Below are 16,281 nucleotides of genomic sequence, written 5' to 3'. Positions count from 1 at the left end.
CAGGACTCAACATGCTCCTTGGCTGGATGTTGTGCGCGGTTATTCTCCCTAAGAATTCAGCATTCCACTGAGCCCCCGTGGGTAGTATCACTCTCCTCTGTCTTCTAACAATATCCTTCACTACTTTTTTGGAGCCCTTACATAAATGTTATTAAATGTTTTTTTAATTTTTTATTTATTTATGATAGTCACAGAGAGAGAGAGAGAGAGAGAGAGGCAGAGACACAGGCAGAGGGAGAAGCGGGCTGCATGCACCGGGAGCCCGACGTGGGATTCGATCCCGGGTCTCCAGGATCGCGCCCTGGGCCAAAGGCAGGCGCCAAACCGCTGGGCCACCCAGGGATCCCCTAAATGTTGTTTATGTAACCATTTAATATACTGTTTCTCTCCAATTATAAATTCCAAATAAAATAATCTGCTTAGCTAATATTTTCCCCATTATACCCAGAATAGTGCCTGACATAGCTGTTTGATGCATTTATTGAATGAATGCATGAAAAGCAAGCTACAAAATATACAGTGTGAGCCCAGTTTGGTAAAAAAGGGACCAGACTTAAGTGGTTAGTACCAGATACAGAAACACTACTTCCAGCAGGTGCATGCTGGCCAGGCTCTTCCCCTAGAACAGTGGGGTAATGCTGGGCAGCCCGGGTGGCTCAGCGGTTTAACGCCGCCTTCAGCCCAGGGCCTGATCCTGAAGACCCAGGATCAAGTTCCACGTCAGGCTCCCTGCATGGAGCCTGTTTCTCCCTCTGCCTGTGTCTCTGCCTCTCATGAATAAATAAAATCTTAAAATTAAAAAAAAAAACGGGGGGGGGGAATGCTTTCCTCTGAGGGGGCAGGCTTTACAAGAGGGCAGGAGTTTGCTGGGAAGAACAGAGCTGATGGAAGTGGTGGCCTCTGGGGCTACTCCCCTTCCAGCTCCCTGGGCAAGAGGCTGCTGGAAGAGGGAGGTGTGTTTCCCATGGACCACCCAAGGCACAGGTATTGGAGAGCCAAAAGATGAGGGCTGCCCAGGAGTCTCAGCTGGGGGGTCAGATTCAGAGTTACTGGGAGATAGGCCTTGGGTTGCACAGCCCCAGAGGGCAGAGCTCATGGCCAAGGCCTGGCATTTCCCAGCCAGAGTCGAGTCAGGATTCACCCTAAAGGGCAGTAGGGAGAAGTGATGGGAGACAGGCCACTTCGCTGGAGACTGTGCTTGACGTTGACTCCTTCCATTGGGGGAGGGAGGATGGTCTATATGCACAGATCTCTCACTGGATACTTGTTCTTAAAGACAGCTTCTTAGCTGTGTGAGAACTGGGGGCAGAGTAGGTGGATGGGTAGCTATGCTGCTGCCTCAGTTGTCAAGTTTGACCTAGCTGGTTTATCAACCATCTCAAGGATTTGTCTTTTATGATGTCAAGTTCTGCCCACCTGGTTCCTGAAGGTGGGCTCCCATCCTCCAAATCACCACACCCATCCCAGAAGGTGCCAGGCCAGGCTCCGAGCACCACTCCCCTCCCCTGCATAGTAGCATCTTTAGTTCCCTGCTTGACTTCAGATTTAATGTTTGTCACTGTGAAGATCCACCACTCCCACATGACACACAATCTCCTTGGCTTCCAGCCAAGGGCCCCGAAGTCCTAGAAGAACCTTCTCTGCCATCCCTCAGTAGCCCAATAAGCAGTCTGAAGGAATGAATGCATCCATTTATTACACTTTCCCATGTGCAAGACCTTTGATGGAGTGTCACAGAGGCCCTTATGGGAGGGAGGACTGGGGCAAGGACCTGCCTAAGAGTTAGAAGCAGGTTTAAAGTCTAGGCTTTCAGTTTGCTGAAAGAGAGCCACTGAAGATTTCAGAAAGGATATTAACTGGCCTTAACCTTGCACCATCTTGGGGATGACATGGCAGATGGGGAATCAGCCTGGAGGTGATGCTAAGTGTTGAATATGGTGTGATGGTGGTGGTATTAAAGATTTAATGTTGAGTAGATGTAGGTTCTGAGCCAGGGAAGATGGTGGCACTTTATCAGTTAAGACTGAGTTGGAAGAAGAACAGAGCTCACACTTTGGGTATGGGGGGGGGGGGGGGGGAGGAGAAAATAAGTATGCGAGGGAGAAGGTGCTCAGCGGCTGCTTCTTTCTTGGGGCAGGTGACCAAAGAGGATGGCCATTATGCTCTATCCCTGATGCCTTGTTTGGGGAGGAGCCTCCACCACCCTACAGAGGTTTTAGCTTTGAGTCCAGGCTGAAGCCGAGAAAAACAAGGAGAAAGGAGGAGGAGCCAAAAAAACCCTTAAGTAAAATCCATGGGATGGGGGGCTAGAAGGCCCCCTTCAAGTAGCTCAGGCCTGGCAGCTTGTGCTGGGCTTGTGGAAGATTCCCTCTCACAGAGGCTAAATAACTCAGAAAGCAAGCCCGAGCACGCACAGGGCTCTTGTGGGTCTGCGGGGCTGGGTCATCAGGGTCAACCAACGGCCCCCACTCCAACCAGACGCAGGGGCGTGCTGTCTTCCTGAATGGGTCTGCTCAGGTCAGGAGCACACACCCCAGCTGGTCCAGGTAATGAGTCTTCACCCTGAGCGCCACCTAGTGGGACCCGTGCAGGCACAGTCCCGCAGGCTGAGGCTGCCCCCTGGCGCCGCATCACTCTTCCCAAGGGCTCATGTCGGTGTCGATGGCCACGCAGTTGTATGCTGCATAGCGGAGCTTCTCCTCGCACAGCTTGGCACTGAGGGAGACAGGGACTGGGTCAGCGCCAGGCGCGAAGGTCTTCCATCACTACGAGGCCAGGGCTCACTAGAGGCCAGGGCTCGCGGGGCGATGGGTGATGGGGCTCCAGTTTGTGCACTTCAGGACTGGAAATCCTCCTCCATTCTGGAAGGCCACTCCTTCCCCCACTCCTCACTCTCTAGGCTCAAGCCTAGGAAACCCACCTGGCATAATGTGGTAGGAAGAGTGTGCTGGAACAAGTGGAAGACTCAGGCAGCGCATCTGTGGTTTCGTAGCTGGGGGTGTGGGGGGGCCACAGATTAGGAAGAATTGTAGGGATGCAGGGTAGGGTCTGTAGGGTCTGACGAGTAAGCGTGTGGGTGAAGGCAAAGGCCAGTCACAGTCCTTTTGGCAACCAACCCGTACCCCGTTCCCTCCATACTCACCCCAGTTTGTCGGGATAGATGTAGATCCGTGCGGGCAGACGGCTGCGGCCAGTGACGAAGCGCAGGAAGCGGCTCCGATCCTCTGGATGAAGAAGGAAATCTGTGGCCACACTAATGGTGATTGGGGGGGGAGGATTTCTACAATTTCTACCCTGCCTCTGTACCCCACAAGTGGATATGAACCCAGGCGTCACTCTCTCCTCTTCCACTGACCATTGGTGAAGTTATTCAGTGCTTCCCAGAAGTACTGCACCCGAGTGTCAGATGGCTCGAAGTCCTCAAACCGGGCTGGGGACAAGGTCAGAATTTGTTCTCAGGTCCCAACCTACTAGTCCTCAAGCCCCTATCACTGTGCTACTCTGCCCCACACTCACTGAGCTTGCGCAGAGCATCCACAGTGACCTCTGGGTCTCCGCACACTTTCTTCTCCAATTCCTGCCAGGTGAGCAAGTCCAGCACAGCCTGTGGCACCACCTTTAGCAGACCTGCCTGCATGGCTGCCACCTGGGGAGAGCGGAGAAGGCCTGGCTAGGGAAGAGGGTACAACTCCCAAGTCAGTGTGTGGCGGGGGTACTTGGCCTCCGCTCGTAGAGATAATGTGGGACACGATCTGTGCTCAGCACTGGGGGCCAATCTCTGACCCCACAGATAAGCAGGAACGTAAGGCAGAGGTATGGTGGGACCAGAGTTCTTGGGATTGGCTACTGGTGGCTTATCAGGCTGGGCTCTGCCTACTAGCAACTGTGCAAGGCTCTCTGTCCTCCTGGCCTTTGCGTAGTACCTGCTCCTTGCTCTCTTCTAGCCGTGTCTTCTGCACCAGTTGGATGAAACGAGAACGGTCCTCATATCCCACCACGATGCCTGCACCCCCAGGGATCAACTCTACTACTTGCTGGTCACTTAGTACGGTGGTGAATGTCAGCTCCTTCCCAAATTTGAACTCAAATGTCTCCTTGTCCATTCCTTCCATCACTTCCAAGAGCTTCACCTGGGGGTTGGAGAGAGGCAAGGAGGTCAGCCTTTCATTGTGGAGACAGTCCTTGTTATCTCTCAAGATGTTCACAGGGAAGGAGAGGCAGCTAAACAAGGCAGTCTCCATGCAGGCAATGAAGGCAGAGAGGGTGTACAAGGGCTACGAAAGCATCAAGACAACACTTTGCCAGCCTAGGCTGCCAGGGAAGGCGTCCTGAAAGAAACGGCATCTAAGCTGAGACCTAAATGACAGCTGGGAGTTTGCTGGGCCGCACCGAGAGATAGAACACCTTGAAAAAAGGTAAAAAGAGGGCAGCCCGTGTGGCTCAGCGGTTTAGCGCCACCTTCAGCCCAGGGTGTGATCCTGGAGACCTGGAATCGAGTCCCATGTCGGGCTCCCTGTATGGAGCCTGCTTCTCCTTCTGCCTGTGTCTCTGCCTCTCTCTCTCTCATTGTGTCTCTCATGAATAAATAAATTAAAAAATCTTAAAAAAAAAAAAAGAGAAAAAAGGTAAAAAGCGCAAAAAGCCTGGAATCTGTTTGGCTGGAGCCTGAATGTGAACCCAGTGACCAGAGATACAGAGGTCATATAAGGCTTACCAGGTTCTGCATTTTACCCTAAGTCCAGGGCAGAGCCACTAAAGGGTTTAAACAAGGTGGGGAAGGGAATGAAGTGCTCTGGCTGCTGGCGATCAGATGGGTAAGAATGGTAAGAATGGAGATAGGAACACTAGCTTTGCAGTCAGTGGTTGTCTCAGAAAGGAAGGTGGCCTGCACCAGGAGGACAGTAGTCAGATGGAAGAAATGGACAGATTCCAGAGGGAGATGTGACAGGGAGTAGGAGGTGAGGACGGAGGAGGACTGGAGGATGACACTGAGGGCCTTGGCATGGGGCGGGTGGATAGTGGTGCCATTCTGAGACAGGAGCCCTGAGGGCAGTAGAATAGGTGGGTGATAAAGAGTGTGCTGAGCCTGAGGCTCATCTTGGGGCAGATGTCCAGCGGGCAAATGCATATATGGGTCCAGGCTTAGGAAAGAGGCTGGAGTTGGAGGTAAGGATTTGGGGAATAAAGATAGTAGTTGAAGCCGTGGGAATAGAAGGAATTGGCCAAGGAGCATGTGTGAGGTTAGAGAAGGTTCAGGATACCCTTGGGGAGCAGCAACCTTCAGGGGCTGTGCAGAGGAAACAGACCTACTTACCAGCACAGAGTCCACGGCCGGGAAGTCTTTGCTCCAGCTCACCTCCTCACCAGAGAGCTGCTTCCACACGAAACCAGGCAGAGCCAGTACCTATGGAACAAATACTATCGTATTCTCATCTGGGGCTGCCCAGGTTTAGCTGGCCCTTTTTCTTTCCAGGGGCCAGGCTGGTGGGAGGGAGGTGCAGATTAGACTACTCACCAGGAATTCCTTACCCCGAAGGGCAGCCCCCATCAGCTGTCCGATCCACTCATATTTGGCAAAGTCTTGGCAGGAGGGGTTGGGCACATACATGTCCCGGGCCTCACCAGTGCCATTGCCCTGCCCCCAAGACAGAGCTGTCAGCATGGCGTGGAATGGACCCTACTTTTTGCCCCACACGCTCCAAAGGCTTGCCTGCACACCTTCCACTGGATGCCCTGAATGATCCCTCTGTCCAATCTGTACAATGGCTCCTCTTTCCTTGTCTGCCCAAAGGCTACCCCAGGCAACTTGGTCCCTCCTCTGCCTCCCCTCCCCCCGCCCAGTTCAGCACCTGAGAGGTTTGCAGAGATGAAAACAGAAACCACTTGAGAAGTAGGGATAGGAAGGTTACCTGGTTAGCTGTGCGCACAAAGAAGGGCAGAGGCACAGGGGTGTCCGCTGAGCTAGGACACAGCTCTTCTGACATGTCTGCCAGGCTATCCCGAAAACCACCCCCTGAAATGACAGATAGATGCTCTCAGCTGGGGTGTTCAAGAGCCCCAGCACCCTTAAAACGGTCCTCCACCTTGGTTAGCTGTGACCCAGGAAGCCTCTACCACTCTAAATAGGGCAGGACCCTTGTTATCCTTCCTCAGGGTTTTACCTTGGTCAATGATGCCTTCTGCAATGAATTTACACTCCCACCACTGGTCATAGCGCATTGGCCACCTGTAAGAAGTGTGGGTCTTTGTCACCAGGCTGGGTCAGGGTTTAGGACATTTCTCCAGCTCAGACACCAGCCAGGAGTAGGGGCTAGAGAGGGGTAATGGGGAGGGGTTACAGACGTGGTGTGCAGGCATATATATAGTTTATGCGGGCCCAGCTCAAGTCCCTCACCCGCATGTCATACCTATAGTCCAAGGGCTTTTCATACTTGTCAGAGGGCTTGAGGCCTTCATAAACCTGGGGGCAAGGCAAAGGGAAGGGAGTTGTAGAAAAGTCTGTGTCAAGATCTTGCTTCACTCTGGCCCAAAGACCTTACTTAGGTTCCTCATGGCCCAGCCCCTAGACCCTCCCTTAGTCTGACCCCAGGTGGTCCAGACCTGGGTGAAGACTGCGTTCTTGCAGGCAGGGTCCCTTAAGGGGCATGCACGATGCTCCATAGCGAGGCGCCGGTTGATGTACAGGCGTGGCATGAAGCTGGGCTTGCTGCTTTCTGAGTCACGTAGGCACTGGGCCACCAGGCCTGGCCTTTGGCGTGACAGCAGCAGGAACTGCTTCACTTGCTGGTGAGGAAAGGTGGCCAGAGAAAGACTGGCAGGCAGTTAGTGTCTGTCCAGACTCTGGAAACTTCCTCTATGCCTGGACCCAATTCCATGATTCCAGTCCATCTTACTCCATCCCCCTACCACCCTCCCCCTTCCTTGTTTCCATTCCTCCCTTAGTCCAGCCACCAGGGGGAGCTTTCTAAAACAAAAAAATCATACTGTCATTACCTACTTAAAAGCCTTCCAATGGCTCCTCTGACCTAGAACATAGTTCCTCCTTCACAGCCTGGCCCATAGTGCCCTCTGCTATCAGGGCCTATTATTTGCATACCACTCCCAGCCTCATCCCCAAGTCATACTCACATCTACCTGTGTGTTTCTCTCAAGGCACCTCTAGTGGCTCACAACTCCCAGTATGCAGCTTTCATGCAACCTCCCCTGTCTATGTTGTTACTTCTCACCCCCCAGGTCTTTGTATTTCACATACTGGCTGGGAGAATGGCATCCCAACACTAAGCTTTAGCTATTTGTGTCCAGCTTTCTTCCTACATTCCTAGAGCCCAGCAAAGGCCCAGGCCTAAGGTAGGTTTTAAGAACTTTGTAGAAGAGAGAACAGAGCAGAAAGGAGGAGCCTACTGCTGACACCAATACCAGGTGGGCCAGGCTTACCTTAATCGCACTGAAGGTGCCCAGTGTGTGGTCCCAGGCAGGTACCAGGTGGTACAGGACACTGTCTAGGATCTTTATGAATCTGGGATGAATAGGTAAAGATAACTCAACTAAAGAGGATGGTATGGATTTAAGATCCCTTTACTCCCCAACACACAAGGACAGGAGGAGGCAGGGCCCTGGGGATGCTCTGACCCTTAAAGTGGAACAGCTCACAGTATAGCGCCTTGGAGACCTCCTTCATAACAACAAATGAGATTCAGGATTGGGGGAAGAGAAGGGCCTGGCAGGCCCAGGACCACAGCCACCTCTGCAGGAGAACAGCTCTGCGGTACAGTACTTCAGGGTCAGTGCCTTCCAGACGGGGATATCGCACCAGACTGGTCGGCTGGAACAGGTCTGCATTTAACCCTAGTTCCCGCTGTCTGGATGACTTGATCTTGATCCCTCGAAGACGCACGTCAATCCCATCATCTGGGGATGTCAGGATGAGGTTACTTAGGACACCTGCTGCCTCCTTGACCCTCAGACCTGAGAATGGCTCCTTAATGCTCAGACCTTAGCCCCTAGAAACTCAGGACCTTTGAGATCCCCTGCTACTCATCTTACTCTGATTACCATATTCTTTGCTGGTTCCTCCATCCATCGCTATCATATTGGAAGGCCTGAGGATCCCAACTCAGTTCCTTTTCTAGATGAGCCCAACCACCTCTATGGCTTTAAGGAAGGCCTATACCTGGTGCCTCCCACTTGGCTCAGGCCCAAAGCTTCAACTCCTGGAGTTAGTTCAGCTGTCACCTTCATCCCAACTCCAAGCCCATTTCTTCTCCACACTCACTGCCAGCTAGCCAAAGTCTATACAGTGGGGCTCCATTCCCTCCTTATAGCCTGAAGCCCTACCTCGGCACTCGACAATGCGGATCTCGATGACTGGGAGGTGAACGGTCATGTCCTCCAGGACACAAACATCTCCGATCAGGGTCCTGAGGAGATGGATGTGAGGCACCTTGAATACCCTTTGCCTTCATGCATTGCTAGGCTCTCATCTGACCTTCCAAGTGGGGCTTCCAAGTGGGGCCAGGCCCCATTGCTAGGATCATGCCCCATCTCCCCTCCCAGACCAGCTTGCTCACTCACTCATCAATGCTCACGTCACTCAGCTTCTTCAGGTTGTCCCCTTCGCCCCCATAGATCACCACCCGTTTAGGCATAAAGTTGTCATCTGTGGTATCCACTGTGAGTAGCAGCTTCCTGGGTGGTCAGAGTATGCACATGGGCCTCAGTACACTTACAGGCATGAGGCCTGCCCACTCCGTCCTACCTCAGAGCCCACTCACTTGACAATGGTGCCCTTTTTCATGGTAAGCCGTACCCAGTGCTGGCACTGGGACCCATCACTTTCCCAGTAGGTGTCTGCGTTGCTGTCTGTCAGGCACGACACGTTGAACTCCTCCTAGGGAGGGTAAGAGAGGTGAAGTCAGTGTTTATCCCACTCCCTGCACTGCAGAGTGTGCTTTGGGCCAGGGAGCAAAAGAGAGAAAACACATGGAGCTGGGTTGAAAGAGCAGCTGGTACGAGTGGAAGTGTCTAGGGATTCCTATAGGACTTCCAGAATGGGGTGCTCGACTGAGTCTGGCGTGTAGGGTTTTGGCCCTGGCCTAAAGGTGAGGGTTCTGGATCTAGCAATAAGTGACATCTTGCTTGGGGTGGGAGGAGTCCCAGAACCCACCGTGTAGGAGGAAACGTCTATGCTCTCCACATACTGCTTCACGCTACCCAGGTTCTCATCTTCCTTGCCCAGGTGGTCGTACAAGAAGTGGATCAGGTCCTCGTCGCACTCGTAGGTCCACGTCGGGGGCACGTAGCTAAGCAACCCCAAGTCCCTAATTAGGTCAGGCCCGGACCCGGAGGTTCTTCCTCCCTATCCCACTCCGGCTCACTCACAGTAATCTTTGTACAGCTTCCGTGTAAGCCTCGGCTGGCCGGGGCCTTGATCCAAGGCGGTGAGAGTATGTCAGGTCCACCACCTGTTCCCATCTGCGGGCACAGAGTAGGGGATGGGACCGGGAGGCCTCGGCGGGCAACAGGACACCCCCCGAGAGCTGTCCCCAGCGTTGACTCTCCCCCAACCGTGCCTCCAGAAGCTCCACCCCAGGCCCATTCAGGTCCCGCCCCTTCCTCTCCCAACCCTGCCCTCGCTCCTCATCCCAGCTCCCAGCCGGTGCCAGGCTAGTTTCCGACCCTTCCGGGCCGTGCCGCCGAGCAGCCAGCCTCGGCCTTTCCAGTGCAGGACCTGAGAACCGGTCGGTAGTCCACGCCGAAGAGCTGCTGCTGCCGCTGGAGGTGGTCTGGGGTGTCGATGGGTACGAGGCGGGCCCCGCCCTCCGCCGGGCGGCACACCAGCAGCCAGCCCTCGTTCAGCCCGCAGTCGCCCAGGTGTTCCGCCAGCTGCTCCTGCCGAGACGCGCACGCTGGGGACAGCCGTCGGGGCCCTGCCCAGCGGCCGGCCCGCCCTGCCCTGCCCAGCCCCAGGCAAAGGACGCGGAACCGCGCGAGCGCCGTGCGGGGGATGGGAGGGGAGCCGCGTGGGGCGCCCCCGGCGTGGGCAGTACCTTGGTCAGCTTCACCCACAGCCCGTGGCCGTTGCACAGCTCCTCGCCGGTAGTACGCACGCAGGCGCCGCGCCGGAGCTCAATGCTGTCGCGGGCGGCGCGGAGCGGCCCGGAGCCGGTTCCGGGGGCCGGGCCCGAGGCTCCCACACGCAGCCCCAGGCCCTCCGCCTCCCACACCGGCAGCAGCACGCGCGACGGCCCCGCCGGGTCCTTGTAGAGCTTGTAGAGCACCTCGCGTGGCACGAAGGCGAGCGCCGCCGGCAGCGGCCGTCCGGCGCGGAGGCTCTGCGCCGCCTCTGCCAGGAAGCGCACGCGGCCCAGCAGCTGCCGCGGGCACTCGAGAGCCGCGCCCGGGCCGGGACCAGCCATGGCGAAGCCGCAGACCAGAGCCCCGCGGCGGCCGTCCGGCTCCGGGAGCCGCCGCCGCCGAGACCGACCGAGCTTCCCACCGCCTGCCCCGCCTGCGCCGTAAGTCCTGGACTAAAGGCACCCCGCTTGCTCGCCGTATTACCCTGTGTACTCGGATACGTCAATGTGTTACAAACCGATGTGCCTCGTACTCAGCCAACCAAACCCAAGTCCAGTAGTCTCTGGCTGATCGGTCTCTCCCTGTCTATCCTCATTGCTGCTGCCATTTTTTGCCCTCATCGAACCACCATCCTATCTAGCCTGGATCATTGCAACAGCCATTTTTCTGGCTCTCTGCCCTCTTGTTTTTTTTGCCTTCCCACCGCGAGTGCTAGACATCCTCTCAGGCTCCTCCTCATCCTAGGGATAGTGGTGCTAAAATGTTTGGGAGAATAATCCCCTCCTCGGGAGTCTTGAGTGGTTCGGGCTTCATCCCGGTGGCTACTCCTAATTCTAGGGCACTGGTGATCATGTTCCAATTTCTCTCAGTAATTCTGAACCAGATGAGAGGAAAGGTCTGATGTGGGAAGATAGGATGGAGGCAAAAACATGGACAGGAGCTGTTGATGAAGTATAATCATGGGGGAAAAGGAAACTTTGTCTCCCCTGCAAACAGTTTTAAAAATGTTTTATTGGGATATAATTCATACTCCGTATAAGTCACTCATTTGAAGTGTACAATTCAATGGTTTTTGATATTAGTTTTTTAAAATTGTGATAAAATAAGTGTAACAAAATTTTTGCCATGTTAACCATTTTAAGAGTACAATTACCTATTTCCAAGACTTTTTCATCACTCCAAACAGAAAGGCTTTCTCTTTAAGCAATAAAGAAATGCAGTAAATAAAAAAATGGCTGCCATGGTAAACTCCAGTCTACTTTCTGCCTCTATGAATTAGCCTATTCTAGATATTTCATAAATGGACCCATATATTTGTCTTTTAGGGTCTGTCTTATTTCACTTACAATAGTATCACAACAATATGATAGCATGATTGAACTTAATTCCTTTTTATGGGTTGACTAATAATCCCTTTTACCTATACCCCATTCATCTGTTGATGGACACTTGGATGGAAACTTTGTTTTGATATAGTTTCCAAATAATCAAAGTTACCAAGAAAGAAATAATATATGATTTCATATCATTTTGACAGTTTCCCCCTTTTTCTTTTCTTCCTAGTAAGTTGGGAACAGTGCCCCTCTTCTCTTCTCTCTGAGCTATTTGTATGCTACCATGCTACTACGGAATAAAGTGGACACATTACTCTAACGAGGGCCCCCAGGACCTGGACCCTGAAGACATCTAGAGCCTCTTTAATTCCACTAGGTTGATTTTTCTGGTTTCCATAATAGCCATTTGTTCTTTTGCATTTTCTCTTTGCACGTGCTATTCCCTCTGCTTGGAACACCTCCACCGCTTTCCCCAGTTAAGGGAGGAGCCCTTGCGGTCTCGCATTTTACTCTTAAAACGTTTACTATTATGATTGCTGATCCACCAGTCTGTAGCTCCTTAAAGGAAAGGGCTGTCTTGGTCATCATTGTAACTTCTGCACCAACTATAGTGCTAGCCTTAGTAGGTAATATAAATATACATTTTTAAAGATTTATTCTAAAGAGAGAGTTGCCTGGATTTCGGACACATGAGTGGGGGGAGGGCAGAGGGAGAGTCTCCCAATCAGACTTCAGGAGGAGTGTGGAGCCCCACTGAGGGGAAGGGGGGATTACACCACCCATTAGATCATGACCTGAGCAGAAATCACAAGTCCCACACTTAACTGACTGAGCCACCCAGGTACCCCAGTAATATAAGTATTTGATGATTTCATTTCCCTGTGCAGCTTGGTTGCACACCAAGCTTAATCCACTCTGTGTCTGGTTGCTAGGCATAAGGTTATTAGAATCATGAGGCATGGGAGTAAAAGTTATTGTTAGGCCGAAACTTCGGGATTTCCAAGCCATCAAAGGAGAGGAAGGTCCTGATGAGACCGAAAGGCGTAGCTATAGCGGAGTTCTTGGCCAGGGGTGGGGGTGTTGCTGCGACGCTACAGCGGTCTTTACGGTGCAGAGGTAGTGGGGGTCCTCCGGGCAGCAGCTCGGGCAGCCCAGGAGCGTTTGCCGGGATCTGATCATGTGACTTTCAATATGGCGGCGGCCTTGGCTCATTGCAGGAAGGGGTGGAGCCTGATCTCAGACTCTGCTCCGGTTGAGGTTACAGCGAGGACTGCGGTCGCAGTTACCGAAGGCTTATCATGGAGACGAACGGGTTGGGGTGAGTTCTCTGCACCACGCCGGATGGCCAGTCTTCCAACTCAGGAATATGTCCCTATACCCCTTTCCCAGCCTGGAGAGCTCCCAATCTGACTCCAGTCTCTGGAATCCTGAGTCCTCCACCCATGGATTCCCGAGACTTTTACTGAGGGTTTGTCGCTAGGCCTTTCTAATCCTCAGTTAGGATCCGTATTTTGGGACCGTCTATTCTGATTCCTCATTCACTGTCCCCAGCTTGGGGACTTAAACAGCTTCCGAGCTAGCCCATTGATACCCCCCGTTCCTGACATTTATGGTCCAAAGACCCCGATCAATTCTTACTGGACTTTCATTCTGCCCTTCCCCCAGTCTCTTTGAGCTTGGGGAAGTTGGGACTGTCTGGGAGATAGAGGCCCCAGCGCGGGCCCTTCTAGTCTTGTGCACTATCTGATAGGCAAGGAGGAGGCAGAATGGGTGGGGAGTCCCACTTAGGAGCTGGCCTGGATGAGGCAGATAGTGTGGTGCAGTGAATCCGCCTTAAGAACCTGGGCCTTCCCCAACCCCTGGCCTAGCTTACTGACACCTACCACCTCCCCCCATTCTGATCTCCAGATCCCAGGGTTTTCCAGAGCTGAAGAATGACACGTTCCTGCGAGCAGCCTGGGGAGAAGACACAGACTACACTCCAGTTTGGTGCATGCGGCAGGCAGGCCGCTACTTACCAGGTCTGGAGGCTAAGTGAAACTCTGGAGGGTGAAAAGTTTTTGAGGGGAAGGGGAGGGATCCAGAGGTTACTCAGCCCTCGAGCCCTGCATTTCCTCTTCCATTTGCAGAGTTTAAGGAAACTCGGGCTGCCCAGGACTTTTTCAGCACCTGTCGCTCCCCAGAGGCCTGCTGTGAATTGACTTTGCAGGTGAGGCCTCCACAGAAAAGGGAGGGATATATGCCCTCAGCTTGCCTCCTAGTAACCTGTTTTCTATTCCCTACAGCCACTTCGTCGCTTCCCTCTGGATGCTGCCATCATCTTCTCCGACATCCTTGTTGTACCCCAGGTACCTGCTCAAACCTGATGGGTAAGAAAGGGTAAAGATAGTCAAGGCTCAAAATAAGCACTTAATCCTCACTGGACAGAGGGAAGACCTTGGGCTGAAAGATGGAGTGTGGCCAAGTTTCATTCTCCATTTTTTCCTTCTTGGCATGGGCTGAACAGAGCCTTTCCTCCTAGAGTTACACGTTGGGAATCCAGATATTTTCTTTCCCTCCAGGCACTAGGTATGGAGGTGACTATGGTGCCTGGCAAAGGGCCCAGCTTCCCAGAGCCATTAAGAGAAGAACGGGACTTAGAACGCCTCCGGGATCCAGCAGCAGTGGCCTCTGAACTAGGCTATGTGTTCCAGGCCATCACCCTCACCCGACAACGGCTGGCTGGGCGTGTGCCACTGATTGGCTTTGCTGGTGCCCCGGTAATGTGGAACAGGGCAGGGACTTGGGCATGGGGAAAACACTGGCAGGTCTGGTGTAGACAAGGGAAGGAAGTATCAGCCTGGCTTCTACACCTGTGATATTCTCTTTGTATTCTTTTGCAGTGGACTCTGATGACATACATGATTGAGGGTGGTAGCTCAAGCACCATGGCTCAGGCCAAGCGTTGGCTTTACCAGAAACCACAGGCTAGTCACCAGCTGCTTCGAATCCTCACTGATGCTCTGGTCCCATATCTGGTGGGACAAGTGGCTGCTGGTGCTCAGGTGGGTCCTGAGGGAGAGAAATAGGTTGGGCTCTAGAAGGATGAGAAGTAACAGAGTTCCCTACACTTGAGAGGGTAGGTGTGTTAATAATGCCAGGCAGGAAAGAAGCTTGGCTTGCAACGATCTGGCTGAAACAGCTAGGTCCACCTTGTCATTGACATTGGCAATGCTATCTGTGTTCAAAGACCAAAGCTAGCACTGGGATCTGGAGATGGCAAAACTTTTTGAATGGAATTGGATTTATAGGCTTAGGCAGTATGAGGATCCAAAATCACTAGGGGAAAATTGAGACACTTTGTGTGTGTGGGGCTTGAGATACTTCGTGTTTGTATGTTATGTATTTCTCTTTACTAACCCCCAACTGTAGGCGTTGCAGCTCTTTGAGTCCCATGCAGGGCACCTTGGCCCACAGCTCTTCAATAAGTTTGCCCTGCCCTATGTCCGTGATGTGGCCAAGCGAGTGAAGGCCAGGCTGCAGGAGGCAGGCCTGGCACCAGTGCCTATGGTAAGGATGGAGGGTGAAGAAATGAAGGTGGGCCTGTGGAACTTTCAGGGTATGTCCTGCATGGGCTGAAGTGACCACTAGAGGGCAGCAGAGGTGCAGCCAAGATAAGTTAGTGGGCATAGCAAGGCCCTGTGTAGCTTCAGAAATCTGTCCTTTCCTTCAGATCATCTTTGCTAAAGATGGACATTTTGCCCTGGAGGAGCTGGCCCAAGCTGGCTACGAGGTGGTTGGGCTTGACTGGACAGTGGCCCCAGAGAAAGCCCGGTGAGTGATAGAGGGTGTGGTGGAGAGGGTACAGTTGCCCTATGTGCAGTCACCAGAACTTGGCACTGACTCTGCTTTCAGGGAGCGTGTGGGGAAGATGGTGACCTTACAGGGCAACCTGGACCCCTGTGCTCTGTATGCATCTGAGGTAACCAGAGTCCCTATGTGTGAGTTTGTGTACTCCCATGGTTGTGATGGTTGTGGATATGGTCATATTATTGTGTCTTTATTGTATGTTTGTTTCTCTACACATACACCATGTGAGCTCGAGGAAAGCAAAAGTTTCTTTTTATAGTTGTCTGGCCTGTACTAAGCATCAAGTAAACTGTTTTGAATTAATGACTGAATGAGTAACACTGAGTAGGAGCATGCCTATGAGTATGTGTCATGATTATGTATAGGGAGTACAGGGGCTTGCTGGCCCCCTGTAGTGAGTGCCTTGTTGGTCCTCCAGGAGGAGATCGGACGGCTGGTGCAGAAGATGCTGGACGACTTTGGGCCACAGCGTTATATTGCCAACCTGGGCCATGGACTCTACCCTGATATGGACCCAGAACACGTGGGGGCCTTTGTGGATGCCGTGCATAAATACTCCCGTCTGCTTCGACAGAACTGAGCGTACACATTCACCCTCAACTACCACTAACAAAGATGATGTTTCTAGAAGAATAAAAATTCTAGAGTTGGAGTTTAGCATATGGTTTCATGTGTGGAAGATCTTTGCCCTTACCCTCAGTTCCTTCTTAGCCTCTGCTGCTTCCATGGGGCCCCTTTCTGCATCTTCTCCAAGTCACAGGAGCTCAGGTATCAATGAGTATATATTGTAGGACTTACTGTCAGGACCTCACCACCATCCTGCTCTCAGCTCTCGGAGCCTGAGGGCTACGTGGGGTTAGGTAAAACTTCCTAGCAGCTAGAGCTATTACATTTGCAGAGAAATGGGGTCTCCATAGTATACAAGGCCGAACTGATAGGGATTTGTGTCTGGGGATGGTGGGGAGTATAGATCAGAGTGGCATAGAAATTGCCAGGATATTTTAGAGAGGCCTGTTCAGGAAAA

At 52.8% G+C, this 16,281-nt stretch overlaps 2 protein-coding genes across 4 annotated transcripts; one reads left to right on the top strand and one right to left on the bottom strand.

The window, feature by feature from the left end:
- Positions 1-1,679: 1,679 nt before the first annotated feature.
- Positions 1,680-10,415, bottom strand: HECTD3 (HECT domain E3 ubiquitin protein ligase 3). 2 transcript variants are annotated; one of them, XM_072724152.1, is made up of 21 exons: positions 10,047-10,415; positions 9,728-9,888; positions 9,379-9,471; positions 9,164-9,299; positions 8,772-8,887; positions 8,572-8,685; positions 8,335-8,417; positions 7,743-7,908; positions 7,435-7,516; positions 6,601-6,783; positions 6,408-6,460; positions 6,162-6,226; positions 5,910-6,013; positions 5,516-5,635; positions 5,315-5,404; positions 3,924-4,130; positions 3,517-3,646; positions 3,356-3,430; positions 3,143-3,253; positions 2,921-2,992; positions 1,680-2,715 (listed from the first exon to the last, which is right to left on the bottom strand). In XM_072724152.1, exons 1-21 carry the CDS (start codon positions 10,413-10,415, stop codon positions 2,648-2,650), a joined length of 2,598 nt encoding a protein of 865 aa, XP_072580253.1. In that variant the 3' UTR covers positions 1,680-2,647. The 2 variants fall into 2 exon arrangements, with proteins under 2 accessions (XP_072580253.1, XP_025847748.1); XM_025991963.2 differs by having other exon boundaries at positions 3,143-3,224.
- UROD (uroporphyrinogen decarboxylase) lies at positions 10,384-15,914 on the top strand. Of its 2 annotated transcripts, none has more exons than XM_072724153.1 (10): positions 10,384-10,514; positions 13,317-13,429; positions 13,538-13,617; positions 13,694-13,756; positions 13,970-14,167; positions 14,291-14,452; positions 14,820-14,957; positions 15,121-15,221; positions 15,303-15,369; positions 15,676-15,914. In XM_072724153.1, exons 1-10 carry the CDS (start codon positions 10,414-10,416, stop codon positions 15,835-15,837), a joined length of 1,185 nt encoding a protein of 394 aa, XP_072580254.1. In that variant the 5' UTR covers positions 10,384-10,413; the 3' UTR covers positions 15,838-15,914. The 2 variants fall into 2 exon arrangements, with proteins under 2 accessions (XP_072580254.1, XP_025847749.1); XM_025991964.2 differs by lacking the exon at positions 10,384-10,514 and adding an exon at positions 12,563-12,726.
- The last annotated feature ends 367 nt before the right edge of the window (positions 15,915-16,281 follow it).

Source organism: Vulpes vulpes, chromosome 10, assembly GCF_048418805.1.
Source record: "Vulpes vulpes isolate BD-2025 chromosome 10, VulVul3, whole genome shotgun sequence".
NCBI classification, from domain to species: domain Eukaryota; kingdom Metazoa; phylum Chordata; class Mammalia; order Carnivora; family Canidae; genus Vulpes; species Vulpes vulpes.
This window is presented reverse-complemented; position numbering and strand designations above follow the sequence as displayed.